This window comes from Gopherus evgoodei, chromosome 1 (assembly GCF_007399415.2).
Source record: "Gopherus evgoodei ecotype Sinaloan lineage chromosome 1, rGopEvg1_v1.p, whole genome shotgun sequence".
NCBI lineage: Eukaryota > Metazoa > Chordata > Testudines > Testudinidae > Gopherus > Gopherus evgoodei.
The window spans coordinates 252,466,039-252,490,556 of record NC_044322.1 but is presented as its reverse complement, the minus strand read 5'-3'; the positions used below and the strand labels follow the sequence as shown (position 1 = coordinate 252,490,556).

Genomic DNA, 24,518 nt, shown 5'->3' with positions numbered 1-24,518 from the left:
GCTGCGCGCTCCCTCCATCCTCAGTTCCTTCTTGCTGCCAGTGAAGGTAGTCGGAACTTGCTCCAGCCTAGGCTGCAGCGTTATAGCCTTAGTGGTATCCAGTCTTCAGAAAACTTTACATTTAAACTCCTACCCGCATCCATCAGGTATAGCTTGGAGTCACCTATAGTGGAATACACATGAGCAATCACTCGAAGAAGAAAGGACAGTTACCTGTTTCCGTAACTGGCATTCTTTGAGATGTGTTGCTCAGGTGTATTCCACGTCCCACCCTCCTTCCCCTCTGTCAGAGTTGTCTGGCAAGAAGGAACTGAGGGTGGAGGTAGCGCACAGCCCCCTTTATGGCGCGATATGTTGGCGTCGCTCCAGGGGTCACAGCGGTGCTCCCCCACTACGGATACTAAGGGAAAAACTTCCGCAACCGGTGCACATGGCAAGCATGCACAGCTATAGTGGAATACACCTGAGCAACACATCTCGAAGAATGCCAGTTACGGAAACAGGTAACTGTCCTTTCCTGAGCAACTTTAATTCGGCTGTCTTGTGTCTATGCATTATGATACAGTCTTTAATTACATGATCACATGCTATTTTTTCCATAGGACCCCTGCCTCATTCAGGGTGTAGAATGGATGGTACTCAATAAGCTAGCTGTTCAATATTTTTTTATCCTTGTTAAATCTGTCGTCCCAGACCTTATTTATTGTACGCTAGTCAAACCCTGTTTTGAAGACAGTTGTTGTTTTCTTTATTAGCTTTTCTCTGGTACTCATTATAGTACCTGAGTGCTTCACAAATATTAATGAATATGCAGCACCCTTGTGAGAAGAAGCAATGATAATATCCCCAGTTTACAGATGGGAAATTCAGGCATAGAGATAAATTCAAAAGTTTCCAATAATTTTGGGTGCCTAATTTGAGATGACTAGACCTGATTCATCAGAGAATTTAGCATAATATAGTAGTTTATATGTTCAGAGCACAGTTCCCATTGACTTCAGTTGTAGCTATGAGTGCTCAGCACTTCTTCAGATCAGACCACAGGGTATCAAGTTTGGTACACAGAAAATGACGTGTACAAAATTAGTGACCACTGTAAAATCTGGTTAAGAAACTTGCTTAGGAACACATAGGAACTCTGTGGCAGAGACAAGGATAGCGTCCACTTTTCCAAGGCCACATTCACATAAAGACCATCCTTTGTCTTCCTGCAATCCCCTGCTTCGTTCACTACACATCTTCCAACTTCTGCAACAAATGACACAGGCAACATCCTCTTTTATTACACAGTCCTGATTTGTCTCCTGATCAGGTCCATCCCATGCACTGAAAGAAGAAAGAGTTTGTTGAAAAAATAGTATGTGATCAAGAAGGAACAATTAAGGCTGCACAGACAATCTTAAATCTGGCATGTCCTAAATTTTGAATGCTTAACTTTGCAACTCCAACATTCTTCTAATGTGGGGTTTTTCATGTAATTTACTGCCATTTTTTGTTTGTTTTTTTTGTTTTTGCTTTTTAAGAAAGTGGAAAAAAAACCACTGTCATATGAAACCACATTGATGCCCCTAAACTTTGGAACTGGTAGATCTTCAGCACACTTTTCATCCACTTGGACTGAATGAGTAATTCTCAGCAGTAGAAGACTGTCATTTTGTGTGTTGACCAGCACTAGTAAGGGATGAAAAACACACTTTGCCAGTGGGCTTCACAAGTATTTGCTGGCAGGAGGGGAAATGCTGGGACATAGGAATCCGTGGTTTGATTCAGGTTCTGTAGGGTAGTGTATTCTGTTGGTTATAAACTCTTCTATTTCTATTGCCTCCTACCCCCGCAGCTTGTCCTTATCTCTCTCTGCTCCTGTGCTCTCCCCATCAGATCATGCCCCTATTCCATCCCATATGCAAGAGGTCTATTAACTGTCAGTCTCTGCCATAGAATCTACTTAATTTCAGTAGTGGGTAGATTATTCTTCTTTGAGTTCTTGCTCATATCAATTCCAAGTTGGTGTGTGTGTGCCACGTGCACAGTCATCGGAAGACTTTCCCCCTAACGGTAACTGTTGGGTCGGCTGTGGTGCCCCGGAGTCACGCCTTCATATTGGTGTATGTAGGTCCCTGCTGACCTGCTGCCTCTTCAGTTCCTTCTTACTATCCGTGACGGTCATTGGAGCTGCTTTCTTCTCTCTTGCTATGGCAAGCGATCCCCTAAATGGACTTTTTCTTTGCAGCTGTAAATAGTTAATGTACAGTTAGTGAATTCAAGTAGTTTTATAGTTAGATAAGTTCCTGTTGGGGTTTCTCCCACCACGTTCTTTCCCTCTCAGAAGCCTGTGCCAAGGGGAGACCCTCACGACTCCTGCTTAAAGTGCTTGGGGGAAGCCCACCAGACCAACAGTTGTAAGATCTGCAAAGGCTTCTGCCCAAGAAACAAAAAGTAGAGAGACTTTAGGTTGAAATGACTCCTCGTGGAGTCAGCTGTCCATCCCCAGCCCTCATTGGACCTGAATTCAGCACTTTGGTGCAGAGTGCACCAACCTCAGTAAGAGAGGCTGCAGTGACAAAAAAGGACTCAAGGTCTAGTGACCCTCGGCTTCGCCACTCTCTGGCACTGAAGACCTGCTCCGCAGCTACCCTGCACCACTTGCATTCGCCAGTGCCACAGAAGAAACATGCTAGTGGAGTGTGTCCCATACTGGGACACTCAGCCTCTGCTCCAACTAAACTGGCACCGTTGACTCCAGCCTCTCAGAGAGGTCCATTGAGTCTGGTTCTAGTGGACTCCCCCACGCAGGAAAACCAGGTAGAGGAGCTGTATGTTCCATCCACCCTGGACATGTTTGAGGTAGGCTAGGAGCCTTATAGCAATGACAGCTCCACAGTCTCCAGCACTGGCACTGCAGAAAAGCGCTGTGCCTTCCAAGGGGAAACCAGCCATGATGCAGCACTGGTTGCCCTCCCCTCAGCACCGCTCTCCGCGACCACCCCAGTCACCGAGGTTAAACTTGTCTTCAGATTCAGAACCGGAGTCGTAAGTCTCAAAGTGGAGATGGCACTGCCCTCAACACTGTTCAAGGCAGCAAGAGGGGCAACAAATTCCCGTGATGCCCTGGCTACCCCAATGGCAGGTACCAACACAGTGGCCCATCTGGACCCCGTGGTCATATCATCAAGCCCAGGGGCCAGGCTCCAGATTGCTGTCGAACACCTTGGAAAGGCAGGCTCCCCTGATGTCTTCTATGGCATGAGAACCTTTGCATGGCTTGAACACCAGCATCCAAGCTGGCACTGCAGCCATCACCGGTGCCAGCACAGAGACAGGGACCGGTACTACCCCTGGAACCGCACAAGAAACATCAGCACAGGAGGATCCCCGTGAATTTGGAGGGTCAAGAGGATCCAGTGCCACCAAGGGCATCATCCTCATCTTCCCCAGATGAGGCAGTAGCCGTCTCTTCTGCCACTTTGCTGGCTATGGACAACAGAGCTCACCAGGAGCTACTCAGAAGGGTGGCACAAAACTTGAGCCTTCAGGCAGAGAAAATGTCAGAGACGACAACTGATCCTATGAGGGTATTCTGACTCCCGAGAGTCCTTCAAGAGTGCCCTTGCCCCTGATTAAGGCCATCCAAAACACTACCAAGACGCTATGCCAGACTCCTGCCTCTCTTTCCCCCCACAACCAAAGGGGTGGAAAGAAAGTATTTTGTACCCTTGTGCGGGTACAACTTATTTACCCACTCTCAACTGGGAACACTAGTCATGGCAGCTGCAAATGAGAAAGAGAGACAATGGAAGCAGGGACCAACACCCAAATCTAAGGAGGCAAGGAAGCTAGACCTCTTCAGCTGTAAAGTCTATTCCAGCTTCAGGATTGGCAAGCGGTCCTCATCACTATAATTTTAACTCTTGGAACACTAATTTCAAAAAGTTGCTTCTATCTGAATCTTGGTCAGATTTTGGGGCCATCCTCGAGAAGGGCAAGGTTACAGAAAGGACCTCCTTGCAAGCTGCACTAGGTTCAAAAACCCACACAGTGTCAACTGCTATAGCCATGCAAAGGAGCCCATGGCTGCAGGTTTCAGGCCTCCCACACAACATCCAACAAACAATTCAAGACATGCCCTTCATTGGCTCAGGTTTGTTTTCAGAACAGACAGACTCTAAGCTCCATTGTCTCAAGGACTCCTGAGCAACACTGAACTCTCTGGGGCTCCATACACCAGCCCCACTAAAAAAGTATTTTAAAACTCAGCCTCCACCATGCTTCTCCCCTACTCCTTCCAGATAAAATTACAATAGAAAGTGGGGCAGGAGTAATAGACAAAATTCTTTATGGCCCTCTTCCAACCAGGGCCAGGGCTCAAAAAGGCAGTCTTCAGTTCCCAAGCAAAATTTCTGAAGGTGCTCCCAGGGGCCATGCACTAGGCAGAATCCCAGATCCTTTTCCTCATTTCATTAGTCATCTATTTCATTTCAAACATGCCTGGGCCTGAATCACTTTGAACTAATGGGTCATACACATGGTAGAATTAGATGTTCTGTCCAATTCTGTTCCCTTCTTCCCTCCCACCCCCTTCTCTGTCCTTCTTTAGGGACCCTTCTCACGAGCAACTTCTCAAACAGGAGGTACAAACGCTCCTAGAAGCCAGAGCGATAAAGGATGTCCCTCAGGAGTTCAGGGGCAAGGGGATTGTTTATTCCTGACATTTCCTGGAAAAGTTGAAGTTCTGCATGGTCTTTCTGGCTTCATTCCTTCCCTGGATTTGGGGGACTGGTACGCTGTCCTCAACTTGAAAGTCACGTACTTTCACATGTCAATAGTGCCATCACATGGGCAGTTCCTCCACTTTTTGGTCAGCAACACCCATTATCAGTTTAGAATTCTCCCCTTTGGCCTATCAGTAGTCCCTTAGGTGTTCACCAAGTACATGTCTGTTGTAGCCACCTTCCTGAGGAGGTTAAGGATAATCTAGGCATGGCCCAATATCTAAACAAATACTTTGCCTCAGTCTTTAATGAGGCTAATGAGGAGTTTAGGGATAATGGTAGGTTGAAAAATGGGAATGAATATCAGAGGGGTAGCCGTGTTAGTCTGGATCTGTAAAAGCAGCAAAGAGTCCTGTAGCACCTTAGAGACTAACAGACATGAATGGGAATGAGGATATGCAGGTAGATATTACCACATCCAAGGTAGAAGCCAAACTCAAACAGCTTAATGGGACTAAATCAAGGGACCCAGATAATCTTCATCCAAGAATATTAAAGGAACTGGCACATGAAATGGCAAGCCCATTAGCAAGAATATTTAATGAATCTGTAAACTCAGGGGTTGTACCGTATGACAGGAGAATTGCTAACATAGTTCCTATCTTAAAGAAAGGGTAAAAAGGTGATCAGGGCAACTATAGGCCTTTTAGGTTGACATCTGTTGTATGCAAGGTTCTGGAGAAAAAATTGAAGGAGAAAGTAGTTAAGGACATTGAGGTCAATGGTAATTTGGACAAATTACAACATGGTTTTATAACAGATAGATCGTGCCAAACCAAACTTATCTCCTCCTTTGAGAAGTATCAGAGGGGTTGCCGTGTTACTCTAGATCTGTAAAAGCAGCAAAGAGTCCTGTGGCACCTTATAGACTAACAGACGTATTAGAGCATGAGCTTTCGTGGGTGAATATCCACTTCATTGGATGCATGTAGTGGGGCGTGACTCCAGGGGCCTCCACAGACAACCTGCCAACCTGAAGCATATTCTCACCAGTAACTGCACACTGCACCATAGTAACTCTAACTCAGGAACCAATCCATGCAACAAATCTCGATGCCAACTACAAATGCCACATTTGGCAAAGCAGTGCTGCGATTTGTGATCTGCTGGACTCTGACTGCTCCTTCTAGGAGATTCTTGGGAGTCACCTATTTGAGTAAGCACTCGAAGAAGAAAAACTGATTATCTATCTTCTCATCACTGTTGCTCTTGGAGATGTGTTCTTCATATTCATTCTAAGACCCCCCCCCCGCCCCTCTGTCAGAGTATCTGGCAAGAAGGAACTGAAGAGGCAGCAGGTTGACAGGGACCTATATACACCGCCATGAAGGCGTGACTGCGGGGGCCTCTACAGCCAACTCAACGGGTCCCGCTAGGACAAAAATCTTCCGACAATTGTGCATGCGGCACACACGCACTTACTTGGAATGGACATAAGCAACATATCTCAAAGAACAACAGTTATGAGAAGGTAGGTAACTATTTTTTCCTGTGAGTCCAAAATTTCAGAGTCTTTGAGATGAAATGCACTATATAAATGTTGCTCTGGTTCCAGCTCTCCAGAAGCAGAGTTCTCTGAAGGAAAGGGAAGAGTCTTCTTTGTATAGTGAGTTTTACACACCTTTTCTGTGCAAAAAATTGGGAAATAGTTGAAGGGCATACATTGGGCATGTATAACAAGCCTTCATATATAGAAATGTAGGGCTGGAAGTGCTCAAGAGGTTATCAAGTCCAGCTCCGTGCACTGAGGCAGGATGAAATAAACCTAGAACATCCCTGACATGTTTTTTTCCAACCTGTTCTTAAAAATCTCCGGTGATGGGGATTCCATAACCTTCCTTGGAATCTGTTCCAGAGCTTAACTACACTTATAATTAGAAAGTTTTTTTTCCTAATATCTAACCTAAATGTCCCTTGCTGCAGAGTAAGCCCATTACTATTTGTCCTGTGTTCAGTGGACATGGAGAATAATTGATCACCATCCTCTTTATAAGAGCCCTTAACATATTTGAAGACTCTTTAGGTCCCTCCCTCAGTCTTCATTTCTCAAGACGGTCCATGCACAGTTTTTTAACCTTTCTTCATAGATCATTTTCTAAACCTTTTATCATTTTTGTTGCTTTTCTCTAGATTTTCTCCAATTTGTCCATATTTTTCCTAAAATTGTGGCATCCAGAGTTGGACATAGCACTCCAGCTGAGGCCTTGCTAATGCCAAGTAGAGCAGAAAAATTACCTCCTGCATCTTGCATCCAACATTCCTGTTAATACACCTTGGAATAATATTAGCCTTTTTGGTAGCTGCATCACATTGTTTACTCATATTCAATTTATGATCCACTATTCAGATCTTTTTTATGAGTACTAGCACTTAGCTTGTTGTCCCCCATTTTGTAGTTGTGAATTTGATTTTTCTTCCTAAATGAAGTACCTTGCACTTGTCTTTATTTAATTTCACCTTGTTGATTTCAGACCAATTCTTCAATTTATCAAGGTCATTTTGGATTCTAATCCTGTCCTTCGAAATGCTTGCATATCTTCCCCTCTTGAGATCATTTACAATTTTTACAAGCATACTCTCCGCTCCAAGTCACTAATGAAAATATTGAATTGTACCAGACCCAGCACCAACCCCTCTGGACCCACTAGATATGCTGTCCCATTTTGACAGTTACCATTGATAACTACTTTTTTAATACAATCTTTCAATTAATTTCATCTAGATCACATTTCCCTAGTTTGCTTATGAGAATGTCACGTGGGACTGTGTGTCACATCTGCTGCTGCTGCTTCTCCTCATCCACTAGGGCAGTAAACCTGTCAGAGAAAGAAATTAGGTTGGTTTGGCATGATTTGTTCTTGACAAATTCATGCTGGCTATTCCTTATAACCCTATTATCCCCTAGGTACTTACAAATTGATTGTTCATTGGTTTATTCCAGTATCTTTCCAGGTATCAAAGTTAGGTTGATTGTTCTATAACTCTACAGGTCCTCTTTGTTCTACTTTTTAAAGATCGGTGCTATGTTTGCCCTTCTCCCATCCTCCATGAGCTCTTGAAGAGAATTGCCACCGATTCCAAGATTGCTTCAGCAAGTTCCTTAAGTATCCTAGGATGAATTTTATCAGGCCCTATCAGCTTGAAGACATCTAACTATTCTTTAAATTGTTCTTTTTCTGTTTTCGCTTGCATTCCTTTTATTATTAAAATATTTATTTTCTTGAGTATCTGGTGACAACCTTTTTAGTGAAGACTGAAACAAAATGGGCATTAACCACCTCAGCCTGTTTGATGTAGTCAGTTATTAGCTCTTCCCCCACACTAAGTAGAAGACCTACACTTTCCTTCATCTTACTCTTGCTCCTAATGTATTTAAAGAACATCTTAGTAGATTTTATGTCCCTTCTTAAGCATAACTCATTTTGCACCTTAGCCTTTTTTATTTTGTCCCTATATGATTCTCCTGTTCGTTTGTCCTCCTCATTAGCAATTGGTCTGTGTTTCCACTTTTTGTAGGATTCCTTTTTGATTTTCAGGTCATTAAGGAGTTCCTGATTGGAGCCATTTTGCCCTTTTACTGTTCTTTCTGTCTTTCCTTCAGATTGGAATAATTGGCAGTTTCACGTTTAATAATTTTATCGCTTAGATTTTCTTCCCACGGGATCTTACCTACCAGTTCTCTGAGTTTGTTGAAGTCTGCTTTTTTAAAATCCATTGTCCTTATTCTGCTTATGATCATCTGTGCTTCTATTGGCAGGGTAAGAGGCAACATGCAGTTCATGTGGGCAATGAAAGAGGCTGGGTCACATTCCCCACACCTTCCCAGTTACTTCACTTTTTCAAGTTATAGGTTTCTTTGCCCAAGGCACATGTGTCCTGTCCTTTTTTTTTTTTTTTTTACAATAGTTAAACCATTACAGCCAAGTTTACTATGAATCCCTTTCTCATTCAAGGTCTTCACTACAGCCACATGATTTTTTCCATCAAAGATACAGTAGGATTGCCCTAGGTTGCACTTTATGCAGCTTCCATAACTCTGGCTTGGATCAAGTGGTTTAAGGCACTAGGGAGTTTGGGCTCTCTCTAAATCTGCCTTTAGGACGTACTTATGTTTGCCTTAGAATTTCTGGCTGACTGCTTCTTCAACATTCAGATGATCCTTTACATACACTATGGCAGCCAATTCATTAGCAATTCTTGCTTTTTGGCTCAGACCCTGGGCAGCAAACTTCACGTCAAAAGTTCATTTAATCAGCTTGCTTTTCAAGAGGGACCTTTTAATGCAGAGGACTTGGACTTTGCAGAAGATAATTTATTTTTTATTTTAATTAGTGGTACTCCTTTATTTCTGTAGTTCAGAGTGTGCCAGCAAATAGTGATAACAAGGAATATTTCTAATGGATAAATTTAGCTTTATCAAATTTATCAAAGCTACACCTATCCTTAATGTAGGAATGTAATTAGCATACCCATGTGAAACTGTGTGTTTTGGGATTATTTAACTATATTTTCTATAAATTAACTCTGCTTTCTATCTTTTTTTAACAGTACAGAAATAACTCTGTGTTGTACAAGCTCAGTTCAGTGCTAACAAAGTATTTCAGAAAAGTTATGTAATCACTGACCAGATCAGCTTTCAGAGTGGACTCAGTGCCCATTACCATGATGCAGCACTAGCCCAGAACAACTTATCAATTATACTGCTTGTGTCCATGTAGAATCCCTAGTAGAATCAGCTGTAGTTTTTTGGAAAGGGCACTTATAAGTACACCAATGATTCTATAATGTCATAAGCAAAGGATTTCCTCTTCCATATTTCTCGAGACACCTCATCTTGGTCATCTTCCTTGATTGAGAAGAGCTAGAAGACACTGTCTCTGGAAGCCATCAGCACTGTTTTTTTCTCTGTGATGAGAATGTAGGCAAAGCAACACCAATGAGTTTGCTATCGCTGCAGTTACTCCAGCACCAGCTGGCTCAGGGAGCAAAAACCATAGCCTAGGAATTGAACCCAAATTCTTTGTATGGCACTGCAGAGCACTGACCAGCCTATAAATCAGTTAATTGGTGTATACTGCGAAGAGGTAATCTCTTTGTTGGGAGCTCTGAAGGAAATATCAAAGCAGCTAAAGCTGTTTGTGATCTATTCTAAATGTCTTTCTGAAATGCTATCAGAAGGAACATTCTTCTCCTTCTGTGTGTGTGATGCACCAAAAAGGAAGCTAGTTTATGATTGTTTTTTCTAAACATTAAATTAAAGAGTTCTCTATGCTAGTTGTATGATATTTGGGGGGAAAGCTTGGGACTAAAGAATCTGTCTTTTATTCCAGAGTCCAAACTCCAAATGTAATTATGGAGAAAAGGGCTGAGGAAGCAAAGCTGGTCTGTTTTATTTTGATTGGACAAAAAGTTTAGACTTAAATTTTCTGTGGTCAGGAGACTGATCTTAAAGGGTCTGTAATTAGGTTCCATACTCCATGTGTCTTAATGCCCAGAAAAGCCAAACCCCTTCTGCGGGCAGTGGTAGTTGCCAGAACCATCAAGAATAATTCACAGATGCAAGTGAAAAAGGAAATTATGCACACTTTCTTGTCTCTCTAAGATGGGGGTGGGGAATATACCACAAAATATCTAGTAAACAAGTAGAATTTGAGGTTGGAGAAAATAGTTTTACTGCTTGAAGCAGATGGCCTGGACCTTGAAGATGTTCCTGTATGTTTGTGTTGTGAGATTTTTTTTAAATTCCTCTTGCTTCCCCCACTTCCTTGAATAAAGTACAATGGTATACACAAGGTAATATGGGTTTCTATATATGTGTATAATACACTGTGATGAGTCACCAGAGAGCAGGTATGTCTTTGATCAACGAGTCCTACAGATGTAGCTGTTTGAAGTTTTAGATTAATGGGGTGATGCAATCTGAGATTACTCCAGGAACTTCCAGTCACTTCTCTTAATAGTGGTGAGTAAAATGAAATGTTCTTTAAATGGAGTTTATAATTGAGTGTGGGTTGGAAGCTGGAGTGTTTGTGAACTTCTGCAAGATGAGGAAGAATGTTTCTGGTTTTTCCACTGTTCTTGGGTCCAGGACACACAAGAGCCAGAACTGACTGAAAACGTATTCTGGATTTTGCTCTGAGTGTTTGTTTTTTACTTCACAGGCAAGTCAAAGACCAAAATAAGAAGGTAGCAAACCTGAAGCACAAAGAGCAAGTGGAGAAAAAGAAGAGCGCACAGATGCTAGAAGAGGCCAGACGGAGGGAGGACAATCTCAATGACAGCTCCCAACAGCTTCAGGTAGCATAAAAATCTGAACTGGGAGGATATGGCTGATAGCCAGTCTTCTCTCCTTTGTATGTGTGTGCGCTTTCTCTCTCCTCTTCCCCCCGCACCTGGTGCCTTGCTTTTAATTGGTTTGTGTTTAAAAGAACAGTTTTACTCCACAGCACTGCGGATAGCTGCCTCTGGCTTCTGCTTCTGCAGTTTCATTCATTTTTATGGTAAGTAAACAGGGATTCAATTGAACTGTAAAGTGGATCGCTGGAATGGTTTTATCAAATGGATATTATGATTAGGATGTTGATTTCAGCATCATAACTACTTCTAAGGACTTCTTTCTTTAGTTGCTTTGGGGTATTTTCCAAAAGGATTGACCTTATTTTACTGGATTTTCTTCATTAAATAAAGGATGAAACACACAACAGCATCAGTAAGTATTTCTGTGGCAATGGAAATGTATTGTGGGTCATGTGGAGGATCACATGTTTTCTGTGATTACCAAGAGCTTCCAGTTGGCACTGAATCCTACTCCACTCCTCATCAGTTCCAGATGTACCCACTAGTCTGCTACATATTTCCCTTTACCCATTAAACTGTCAACGCACTGCTGTATCACCACCTATAAAGTCACCAGCCTCCCACAAAATGGTACAGACAAAATAAAGTTGGCAATTTGAAAGCAAGAGAAACACTTTTCCATTCACCTAACTTTGATACCAACATCAGAAGTTATGTCAAACAGTGAATAATCAAGTGCTGTAATATCACTGTTACAACTGCTACAGTGAAGTAAAGGTAGAGAATGAAGAGAGTTGTTCAAAAAACTTTCAAGTAAAATTGCTTTAGTATTTCAAAATAATTGCAGCTTTTAAAAAATCATTTTCTTTTCCTTTCACATCGTAAGTATAATGTGGAAGTAGTCTGCCTTTTAAGTCATATTCTAAAAGTTATGATTTCTAACACTCTATAGATCAATCCTTTTTGTAAATATTTTGCTTGACTTTGCACAATTGGTCCAACCCTGACCACAGCTATCTCATTATTCTCAAGTATTTGATATCATTCAACTAATAAAGACATAGGACATAATCCTAATTGTTCATTAGAAGGCAAATTCCCCAGTTAATTTAAATTGCCATTTTTTTTGCTCTATTCTGTGGGAGTCTGGTAGGGTGATTCAATCCTTTCAGTACTTCAGGGAGAGCTACAGAGACATGGGTCTGTCCCTGTGTACAATGTTCTCAGCCATGCCATCTTGTGGTTTTTCCATCAATGCCCGTCCTGTACAGAGCACGTGTTCAAAGAGTTAACTTCCAAGTGCACATAGTGATCTCATGACTAGACTTTTTTAAAGCCTTGGATATGGGAGTTCTACAGATGCTAATGCATTCTGTGGGTACAATGCTACAGAAATCCACAAGGCCCTAGTTACGTGACAGCATATGTTCAGACTACACAATCATCTTTGTATTTGCAAACTCTTTGAAAAATTTTCCTTGAAGATTTTTTTTGTTTACTTAGGTTTTTGAACAATGCTTATGTAAATATTCTGAAAACATGTGTATTTGGCGTCTGAGTTGTTAATCTAGTGCATGGTGGTACTTATCAAGTTGTGCCATCCCAGGTAGGTTATCATTTCTGTTGTGCAATGATTCCAGGTTTCAAAAGTGCACTCTTTTTTCTCACTTGTTTCTTCCTTTTCATCACTATTTCCCTCCCATGCAAATGGAGCATATAGGGAAGGGTAGACTGAAATTTGTCCTTCTATTGTAGCTCACAACTCCTTATTTACGTGTTAAAGATGTTGGCTTAGTCCTAGAAGTGATATGTTATATAATGTTTTCTGTAAAGTTATACAATTCTGGACAGAAAATGGCATTCTGCTCACTGACGTGACACTTGTTTTCTGTGCAGAATATTTTCCTCTGAAAATTCACCGTCAAATTGTAGTATGCTTGGTAATTGTCACACACAGAGATTCACATACTGTTACTCAGATTATTGTGGATTTGTGCAGTGATAGAAGGAAGAGATGTCAGGTGACTAGCTTTTGCTCAGAAATCAAGCATCAGGTCAAGGAAAAGTGTAATTTCTTTCCTGAATTGTCTAAATAATCTATAGATATCCTTTTACAGAGAACTGGTTTGTCACTCATACTTTGTATGGTCAGATGTGGCCTTGTAGATGTGAACTGGGACTCAGGAGACCTGAATTTTGTTTCTGTCTCAGCCACTGGCCTGTTGGGTGACCATGGGAAAGCTGCGTCACCTTCCTCTGGCCTCACTTTCCCCACCTTTTGTAAAGTGCTTTGAGATCTTCTGATGAAAAGTGCTACATAAGAGCTAGGTAGTATTATGATTCCTTACAGTACTTATGGATCATTTATGCAGTAAAGGTGTCATGGAACAGTGTATTTCTGAAAATAAGTACAAATATTAATTGGCATATTTTTAGTATGAAAACTTTCAGATTTAAAATTTGAATCTGCAAATAAGTAACCAGCTTAAATCTATGAATTAGAATCTAGGAATAAGTAACCAGTGTCCTTTTAATAGGGAAGGAAATTAAATGAATTGGATAACCTTTTTACTCGTTTGTTATTATCTGAAAGGTTGGCTTTTCAATATTAATTTGGATTCCTATAATAGCACCAAGACAACTGAATAAAGAAAGAAACAAAACCTGAGAAGGGGAATGCCACAGTATATAATTTGTTGGCATATTATCTACTCCTTGTGATAATCCAGCCCTTTCATTTTGAGACAGATGACTGCGGTAACTTCTTGTACGGTACATCTTGCCAGTGAAACTTGTAGCGTGTTATATTCTGCTTAATCAGGCATAAATAAATTTAAGATAAAAATATGCATTGGCAGAAGCATATGAGAACTCAGGATTGGCATAGCATGAGCTGATGCACATATAAAACTTTAAAATATGTACAGAAGTCTGTACAGCATTAGCTTTATTTGGTTATGATCGGTATCATTCTCACTTTAATGGTTATAACCTCTCCCCACCCAAAGCCTTCAAAAATGCACATTGCGATGAAGTTATAAAATGTGATTGTTTATTTGACAAGGACAAAGGAGCCTTTTCCAGCTTGTGGCATTCTTTTGGTGTGGTGTGGTGGTTTTTCTTTTTTCTTTTTTTTTGCTATGATAGGTTGGGTTGGTTTGGGGGTTAGGGGGGGGGAATAATATGTCTTTTTTCAGGGTTTCTTTGTAATGGTCCCCAGCAGTTAGCCATTCAAAATGTGTACACTGCAACACTCTTAAAGGTCAATTGGATTAAGGAGAGGTAAGAAGTTTCGTTTTGTTACTGGTATGTCACCTTCCTGTCACCTGGATGCCAGCATCTCATTTGGGTGGGATAATTTATAGAGAGCCTTTCCCCATGTTCACAGAAGGGTGAAGTGAATGCTTTCATTCAGAGATGAGAAAGGGTTTTAGATGTAAATAAAAATATCAGACTGAAGTAAAATATGGAGTGTTTAATGGCAAGGGGCTGGTCCAATAAAACCCTTTCCTTTAGGAGGGCTCTTTGCTTGCAGCTTGTCTCTCTAGGACTTCAGCATTTTGGTTTCCTGGAAGTAAAATCTACCAAATACCACATTTCAGTTCCTTAGACATGGAAGCCTGTCTTTTCCTTAGTCTCTCAGGAACACTGTTTACTAATTGATTAAAAAAATTAAATCTAGGGGGAAATATATATATTTTATATGCAAACATTGTTGGTTTTGGGTTCAGGACACATAAGCACCAATTTCAGATAATTTTGGTCTTGGTGGTTTTGGCTGGAATTAATAAGAAGACATCATGAAATGCTTAAAAATATGATATCCGTATTCCTAAACTGGCCATCTGCAATCCAGCCAAATAAACATGCTTTCAAGCATATATTCCACTCCTGTCTCTGTCCCTAACAGGCCTGTGGTTTCTTTCTTCCTGAGTCCAGTAACAAACTATTCGTTTATAGAGAGAGCTCTGATGATGGAAATTTGGCATTTTGGGGAGCGCGGGCGGGAAGAGTGTGGGGGGAGGGGAGCCACCGGAATAGTGGAAACCATAACATCTCAATTCTGTTGAACTGGATAAATGGGTTTCTAAATTTGTCCCTCCCTTCTGGGTTCCCTTAAAACCACAATTCTCCAGAGTTCTGAGAGGTTAACGAGTGCCTGGTCTATAACTGGATGATAAAATAGGCGTCTGGTCCTAAGTAGAAAAGGGCAACGTAAAAACTTTTGCTTCAAGGAACTGGCAAATTGGCACAGACCCATTGGAAAACATCTGAAATCATGAAAGTTTCATGAAATATTGAGTGGATATTCAAGAGCAGGGTCTGTTGGAGTTTTCAGGCAGAAGTAGGAAGATACTGTCACTGTTTCAGTTCTAGCATCATCTTTGTTGCCTTTAGTGACTGTTGCTAAGCACTTGTGTATTGAAGTAATATCTAGCGTAATAGGTTTCAGAGTGGTAGCCGTGTTAGTCTGTATCAGCAAAAACAACAAGGAGTCCTTGTGGCACCTTAGAGACTAAGAAATTTATTTGGGCATAAGCTTTCGTGGACTAAAACCCATTTCATCAGATGGAGTGAAAAATACAGTAAAAGTATATATATTACAGTGCTTGAAAAGATGGGAGTTGCCTTACCAAGTGAGAGGTCAGTGCTAAGGAGGCTAATTCAATCAAGGTGGACATCGCCCATTCCCAACAGTTGACAAGAAGGCGTGAGTAACAACAGAAGGAAAATTATTTTTTGTAGTGCTGTAATATATATATCGCTTACTGTATTTTTCACTTCATGCATCTAGCGTAATGAGTATATTGCTCCCTCTATATGTTTGTTTATATAACTCCTGTATGATAACTTGAGCATTAGGGAGAGAATATATCCGTAAAAGAATTTTCAGTCCAAGCAGTTGTGCGGTTTTTGTTTGTTTTAATAGCCCTTGTACAGTAAACGGTAGGTCAGTAGCCACTGCACTGGGACCCAAGCAAAACTAGAGGAAATTGGTGAATAGCAGTTCAATCAGGATAAAGCTGTCAAGTTTGTTACTTCAGATTCAGTAATTTTAAGTATTTATCATGAGGCCAAGTAATATATATGCACGTAATGAATTCAAGCAACTCAAGGATCTGAGAGCCAAAGTGGAATACATCTAGTCTTGAATTCCTAAAGTGAAAATTTCAATCCCAACACTCACTGATTTTTAAGGATTGTTTGAGGGAGAGTGGTAGAGCTTGTTGCCCCTATTTCTTTGAATAGGTAGCCATATTCATGCCAGTTAAAAACCAGAAGCGTCTAGTTATGGTGTTAACAGGGCACCAGAGCATTATGCTAGAGGAGGCTGAATAGTTGAGAACTATTTTGTGAGGGCTATGAAAATTTATTGTAAGAATGCTGGTTCTCTCCAGCAAGTTTGGTCACTTTATAGACAGGTGCTGAGAAGGAAGCTGATTACATAGATGTTGATATCAAGGTGCAAGGAAATGCAGGATAGGAGTCAAGGAAGAAATGTTTAGGATATAAAGTATCTATCATAGAAAGCTGAAACTCAAGACAGAAGTATTACTAGATACATACTTATCAGTGAGATAGAGAACTAGAATGTTCCCATGCATGGACAAGAAGACTTCAGAGAAGAAGAGTGAAAGTTCATTAGGAATTTTTTGGGTCAGTGAAGTCTTGCACTGCTGGAAGGGGCTCAGTCTAAACTTTTAAGCATGCCAGATTGCTGCCAGTGAATACAGAAATTTGGGGAATAATTTAAAACTAGAATTTAAAACTAGGCTGGATAGAAATACAGCAACTCCTCACTTGAAGTCATCCCAGTTAACATTGTTACGTTGCTGATCAATTAAGGAACATGCTTGTTTAAAGTTGCCCAGTGCTCCCTTATAATTTTGTTTGGCAGCCTCCTGCTTTGTCCACTGCTTGCAGGAAAAGTAGCCCGTTGCAGCTAGCTGGTGGGGGCTTGGAGCCAGGGTGGACTGGCAGCCCCCCATCAACTCCCTAATCAGCTCCCTGCTTCCCTAAGTTCCCTGTGCAGCAGCCACCCAGCAGGTTATCAATTGCCAGCAGTTCAACTGTCCTCTCCCCTCACTGCCATGTGCGGCTCCTGCCCTCTGCCTTGGAGCTGCTCCTGGGAGCCTCCTGCTGGCTGTGCAGGGGAGCGGGGAAGAGAGGGGCTAATGTCAGGGTGTCCCCTTCCCCCCCTACTCCTGCCCCCTTCTTACCCCTTCTCCATATAGATCAGGGTGGGGACAGGACAGGGCTTGGGGCGGAGGGAGCTTGCGGCCGCAGCTGCTATCTCAACTTCCTGATCTTTTTTAAAGCAATATACTTAGAATAGTGTCAGCATACTTAAAGAGGCACTGTGCTTCTCTCTCTCGCTCTCTCACTCACACACACACACATACACACACGGTGTGTGTCTGTCATGCTGTCTCCCCTCCCTCCATTCATGCTGCCTTGTAGAGTGAGGCTACATTAACGACAATATGTTAACCCTTGAGGGCTCAGCTGAGTGCCAGTTCATCATTTAGCAGTAAGGCATTCCCTGGGAAATATCCTACCCTCCTCCACCCTATAACTTCACCACCTCAACCAAGCTTCACAGTCGTCATTGCTGTGTACAATATTAAATTATTTGTTTAAAACTTATAGAGTGTGTGTGTGTGTGTGTGTGTGTGTGTGTGTGTGTGTGTGTGTGTGTGTGTGTGTGTGTGTGTGTGTGTGTGTGTGTGTGTGTGTGTGTGTGTGTGTGTGTGTGTGTGTGTGTACACATATATAGTTTTTTGTCTGGTGAAAAAAATTTCCCTGGACCCTAACCCCCATTATTTACATTAATTCTTGTGGGGAAATTGGTTTCACTTAACATCATTTCTCTTAAAGTTGCATTTTTCAGGAACATAACTACAACGTTAAGACTAATATGGCTAATGTACTAATATGGCTGTAGATGTGATGAGGAACAAAAGAATTTAACTTGTTTCCAGTCCAAGGGCAGTTGAAGATCAAGTGGTTCAGATTTCAGCTGAATGAACCTATTAACCATAGCTGTGCTATAATCAGGAAGGCATTTGTGCATTTAATTCATAAAATGAAAGCTTAAATACAATGCTGGAATGTTTGACTTGTCAGGGAGACCAGAATAATTGGTGTCTTCAAGATGTGAACTAATTTTAAAAAATAAATTAACTAGGGGGAGGCAAAAGAATTGTAATTATACACAAGGAAGACCATCATTTCATGGGTAAAATCTGTTTATTCATAAATCACAGGTGATAGAAGCACAAAAAGTAGTATTTTACTTTGATCAGAATGATAACGAGAATATGTCAAAAGAGATAAAAAATTTTTAAAATATACTGGAATAGTAAAATTGGAGGATTTGTAACTGCTATAATAGCTAGCTGAGTGGCATGTTGAGACATGGATTGTTAAAGCAAATTATTGATATCATGAACAACTGCTTTTTGAGCAGTTTGTTTTAGAGCCTCGTAGAGCAAGGTGGATTTAATTTTGGTGGTATGTGTTGGAGTTCCACTGGGTAACAGCGAACACTGCACAATTGTTAGGTTTCACGTTCACTAAAAGAGGAGACTGCATTTTGGAAATGCAAGTGTAGTAAGTCACCAGGACTGGATGGTTTTCATTTAAAGTTCAAAAGGAAAAGTGCAGAATAGTGGCAGTACTGATGAAGGTTTTAGACCAATGGTTATGGAATCCTGTCTATTTTGTTTTTGACTCCCTTTTAACTTTTTCAAAATCTCCTTCAATATGAAAACCAACATGTTTAGTTTCAATCCAGGGAGAACTATTAAAATACTTGAAACTAATTGCTCTAGCCATTTTTGGAATGATTTAACTTAGAAAATATAACTTTTTTGACTCTTAAAAAAATCAGCTTTTTGAGGATACCATAATGCAAATGGCTAGCTTTCAAATATTAAAACTTGTAGTGTACTTACTATTTAATGGGATAAAGTACAGGGATTGGTTTGAAGACATTTTGTTCAAAAATAAAATTTAAGATTTCCTTGCAAACTGACTATGCTTCATTAGCTCTGAAAGCAAATTGGTAGTGCATCAGACTCACCAGTTAATTGGTTATGCATCAGAGAATTGGATATAAGTCTACAGTGGAGAAAGGATGACACTGCACCAGATGTTGTACAAATGTAATCTCCACAGCAGGTTTAGTCTCCATCAACAACTGCAGTGTACTGCAAAGAATTTGATGTTCTGTAGATGCAACTATCTACTCTAGTAGATTGTAATTTCTAGTACAGAATACCCAATTACAATAGACACAGATTAGTGTTTTGTGTTCACGGGTGCATGGAGAAAAATTCGCTCCTGCCCTTGCCATTCTCAAGCTCTCTGCTTGCAGGAGAGGAAGATCACGAAGTCCTTTGTCAATGGCCTATGGAAAGGCAGTAGATTATATCCTTTTGACTTCCTGTCTCATTGTGAGGGATTGTTCTTCTGTTGGGAATACAAAATGTATTGGAAATTGTTTCAGAGTATTATTCCACATAGCATCTGGGGCATTATTGTTCAGGCTTTTCAGCCTGAGGGCTGAACATCTGATTTCAAAAGGCTTCATCAGTACTTAGAGTCTCAGTCTCTGCCCTGTTCTGCTTTTTTTTTTTTTTTACTGTTTAGGTAGTGCAAAGGGAGTATTGTAAATGTGTAGCACAAAAAAAATGGCTGCGCAGAGAAATTATTCATTGGACTAGTTGAGAACTAGTGCACAGTACCAAAAATTACTATAAAGTGAAATATCAGATTGTTTTCATTTTGGATCTATGCTATAGGACTTTGGCTCCAAGAAACTTGACATTCGACATTGTGAATGATGGGCTCATAAGCTTTGATTTTAAAAACAAAAGTTTCTGCCATTTTCCCTGCAGAAAGAGCACAAAATATAACTTGGTCTCAAGGAAGATCATAAGGGGTGCCAGCATGTCACCTCAAGCAAATCAAGGATGGGGTGGGGGACACATTTGGAGGTCCACAGGAAAGGAGGGAATCTTCCCAAGCCCTTTGTTCTCACCTGTCCACCTTACGTGTGAACCTACTGGTGTTTTAATCTACATTTACCTAAGGAGGCTTCTCAGTGCCACTCTTCTAACCCTCCCCACCGCAAAATGCTTCCTTAAGTCTCATTTACATTTTTCAGTGTATCTTAATAGGAGCAGAATTAAGATACTTTGGGTGCCTTGCTTAAGAAGTACAGCCCTAACTGCCATTTCCTGGTTTTCTAACATTTGAGGGATTTTTTAAAAAACTACCTTTATTGTAATGCACATATTGAGCAGTTCATGAAATATGACAGCAATATTATCTCCAGGCTTTTTGTCTGATAAATGTGTAAAAAGTCTGAGTATTTTTATTGCTTTTAATGTTTGGAATATTACACATCAAGATAATGAGGGTAAGCAAAAATTTTACACTTTTTAATGAAGACTACTTGTATAGTGGCTATTTCTCATACATACATGTATGAATGGTTTGGGTGTATTATTAAAGAACGCAGGTGTAGATTTTGCCTTCCTCTGAAGTATAAAAGGTATTACCCAATATCAGACTAGACAGTCCTGTTGTCTGATTTGATATGGCAGTTACATAGAAGTAGTATCTGTCATTTCTAGGTGACTGTGTTTATGGTATTACCTAGGTTGTTACAGGATTACCTCTTATTTTATTAGTCTAGAAGATAATGCTCTAGAGAGGGGGGCCTGTTACTATAACATTTACAAAGGCTAAGCCTGAGAGAGCAGACTTGACATTTAGAAAGAATAAGTGGATCCCTGACAGGTGCATATGCATCTGCTCCATTTGTTTTTACTCTGTAATTTGCTCTATAACGGATTTAAATATTTATAAAGTATAAATATAAATATTTAACATGTACTGGGGAGACAAATTCACCTTGTCTACTTTGTGGAGTATCCTTAAAAAGTGTAATACTTAGGTATTTAATTCTGCCTTTTGGAATTGTATAAAAATATTCTGCAGTATTTAAGAGTCTTCTTGGAGTAATTTTGTGTGGGGTAAACCCTGCTTATTCAAGAAATAGGCAGCATCTCAAGTATCCCAGTACTTGATAACTATACATTGAGATTTTTATTAGGAGAAAGTCATTAAGAAACTTGACACCTTTTGACAGATGAAGTAGGGCTCTCTGCATCTTAGTATAGCTCTCTGTTCAGTCAGAACTATTATTCTCTAGACTAGACCTGCACAACATGCGGCTCACGTAGGCTCACTGTGCGGCCTGTGGCCAGGCGGCGGGGTGGGGCTGCTGGGGTCGCCCCCTGCCTGTGGGGGGGCCCTGCCTCACAGCCCCGCATGTGACCTAATGGCCAGAACCGCCCTAATGGCCAGAACCGCACGTGTCTCCATCTCCCGCTCCCCCCGCCTGGCGTACAGTGGGTGCGTCACTTCCGGGGCCCACTGAGGTGGGAAGTACTGGGCATGAGGCAGAGCTGGTAAGTGCAGAACGAGAGGAGGGGCGCCTGGCCTGAGCTCAAGCCACAGCTTGTGGGAGGAGGGGACTGAGCCGAGACCTCCCCCAACCCCCCTCTTCGGTTGGGAGCAGGGTGGCTACTACGCTGGTTGCTCCCAGGGCAGCCTCCATAGTGATTGTATGTGTGTGTAGAGGGGGGGATGTTGAGCTGTCTGTGGGCAGCCAGGAAATCCCCAGGGGAGATGTGTGTGTGTGTGCTGCACCTGCCCTATCTTGACTGCTGCCCCCTTCCCTGGTCCAGGGACCTTCCCCTCACCAGCCCCTATCACACTGCCGCCCCCTTCCCCCCCCCAGGCTCCCTGTGGCCCCTGTGTTTGTGTGTTGGACAGTCACATCCAATCCCTTCACACTGCCCCCCTTTCCCCTCCCTGGCTTAGTTCATAGCCCCAGAAAATCCCTTCAAACTGTTCCCCTTTTCCTCTCCCCTTATTTCATGGGGGGATGACGAGCAGGCAGGCGGGCAGTGGCGGTGAGGCTTTATACTTCGGGGGGCGGGGGATAGAGTGTTTCCATAGGGCAGGGTGGCGCTGGGGTGGGGGATGTGTTTCGGGAGGAGGAGGGGTGGGGCAGACGGCGCTGGGGCGAGGGACGGCCCTCAGCTGTTTTCTTTGAAGTAATATGGCCCTCGCCACAGTACAAGTTGTACAGGCCTGCTCTAGACACTCCCTTTGTTCTTAAACTTGACTGTAAAAGTGCTAGTTGTTTGGGAAGATGAGACCAGCTAGATGCACTCCGCTGTCTAGTTGGCAAGGAAATGCATTGGTGCCCGTTATAACAGGCAAGAGATTAAACACCGTGAAGATAGTACTGCTGACTCTGTGCCAACAATGTCAACCACCAGTTATTCCTTGCAAGTGTGTGGGTTTTTTTAAGATTAGTATCTTGGTTCAAAACCCTTTGCTGAAAACTGTCAGAGAGATTAATGTGATTGTTGACAACATACTGTGACTCCTGAGAGAGAATTCTCCTGAGAATAGAAAACATTAAGGGATAAGTTTAAGCAAAACAATAGAAATACTTTAAGGGAAAAACCAGATCTTTACGTTTTGGTGTTTTGTTTCATGAGCTCAAAAGATGGTAATAAATTTGCATTTTACCATCTTCTGTTTTACCATTTTCTGTTTTTTCTCTTTTTTTAAACTTTATTTCATTTGCTGTTTTGAAATCTAGTCCCTTCTGGAGAATAAAAATATTCATTCTGCTGCAGTGAATTCTGTTCTTTCATTGCTGAAGAAAGCTTTTGCCCTGTTTTTCACTGGCTGTGGCCGATGGGGGCGTGAGGGAGTGTTCATTGTGCAGCTCATATGAAAGTTGGAATTTACTCTTTCTAAAGCTTATTAAATAAATTGGAATAAATTACTTTGAGTTCCATTTTCTATGATGAGTGGTTCGATATTTACTCTAAAACTTTTAGCATGATTGATTTGCCTGTGGCAATAAACCTAAACATTCCCTTGTTGTGCTTTTACATTTTTTCTGTGTCTTGCTTATCAAGCTTTCCGCACCCCTCCCCCCAACTTTATTTTGTCCTTTCTTTAGAAATAATCCTATTCTACATTTTACCAGTGCTTTCTCTATTAGATTTCCCTCTAGGCAAAGGCTTGCACACACTTCAGGATATATGAAAACACTTATCTTTTTTGTGGAACGTTAAACAAATATTAATGACTTAGACTAGAAATCTATGCCCCATGTATGGAAAAAGTGACTGACAAAAGTCTGCAAAGCACTGTAAGTCAGCATCAGTCCTTTCAGCTTCTCTGGAAAATTGTTGAATGTGTAGCTGCAAGAAAAGAACTTACTGAATCTGTTGGCAGCTTCTTTTTTGAATTCTTAACCCTCCAGAGATAATTAAATTTCATTAGTAACCTGAACTGGGGCATTACATTTTATTGTTGTATTTCCACACAAAAACACAGGAATTTAGAGTCCAGGTTGAGAGAGAAAGATAAAAAGCAAGGAAATAAGCAGGTAAATCATTCAATACTCCATTTGTACTCAACTCATCAATTCTCTTCTCATCCACGACTCCCTTCTTTCTGTCACTCATGGTCCACAATCTCCACCCTCCTCCTGATTGACTGTTTGGCACCCTTGAAGGCCAATCACATTTTATTTGTTTCATGTTTATTTTTATTAATATACAGTTAGTGTGGATTTCATAAATTGTACACAGATTTTTTTTTTTTACTGATGTGTTGAAGTATGCCAGATTGCAATTGGTGAATGAGATATGTTTTTCTGTAATGCTTAGGAAAAATTACTTGAATAAGTGATCAGTATTAGTGATTGATATAAAGCTGGTATTTTTTATGTAGAAATTATGTAAAAATGAAATCTGCGTGTGTCTGTGATTGATATTTATTTGGAGATAAAGCTACTAGTTGATGGTTCCAGAGAAGGAGATATGTGGGTGGACTATAAGGTTGAGAAGGGGCACTGATGGGTGTTCAGTAACATTTCCTTGCTTATTAAACTTTATGTTGGTAGGCTATGTAGTCTAGCACCCTGTGTTCAAAGATATCAAAGCTTTTTGTGTGATTAAGTATCTGTGTTAATAGCTCACATGGATTGTAATCCAGTCCCACTGCAAAGACCATTTGTGTCTTCCAAACCCCCTAATATCCCATGCTATCATTCTTCTTCGAGAGATGTACCTGTGAGTGCTCCACTCTAGAGGTCCCTGTGGGTGCTCCACTCCAGGTGTTGCTGTGTCCCTGTGCCTTCGCTTTTCACAGCAGTACTCATAGAAGTCGCGCACGCACAGAGCCTGCCCCTCACACTGAGTGTGCTTTAATAGTACACATGCGCCACTGGTTTCCTCTGTTTCTTCTCTATTGTCCTCGGCCTGAGACAGAGCTCAGCAGACTCGTTAGAGAAATTCCTCTCTCTCTTTGTTCAACTAATTTTCATTAGTTTAACTTCCCAGT

General features: G+C 41.3%; 1 protein-coding gene across 8 annotated transcripts in view; it reads left to right on the top strand.

The window, feature by feature from the left end:
* ERC1 (ELKS/RAB6-interacting/CAST family member 1) overlaps positions 1 to 24,518 on the top strand; it is a 593,813-nt gene that overhangs the window by 316,825 nt on the left and 252,470 nt on the right. For all 8 annotated transcript variants that reach the window (XM_030543036.1, XM_030543051.1, XM_030543046.1 and 5 more), the window contains one exon: positions 10,931 to 11,066. In XM_030543036.1, coding sequence (XP_030398896.1) covers positions 10,931 to 11,066 — 136 coding nt within the window. The remainder of the gene's footprint in view (positions 1 to 10,930; positions 11,067 to 24,518) is intronic.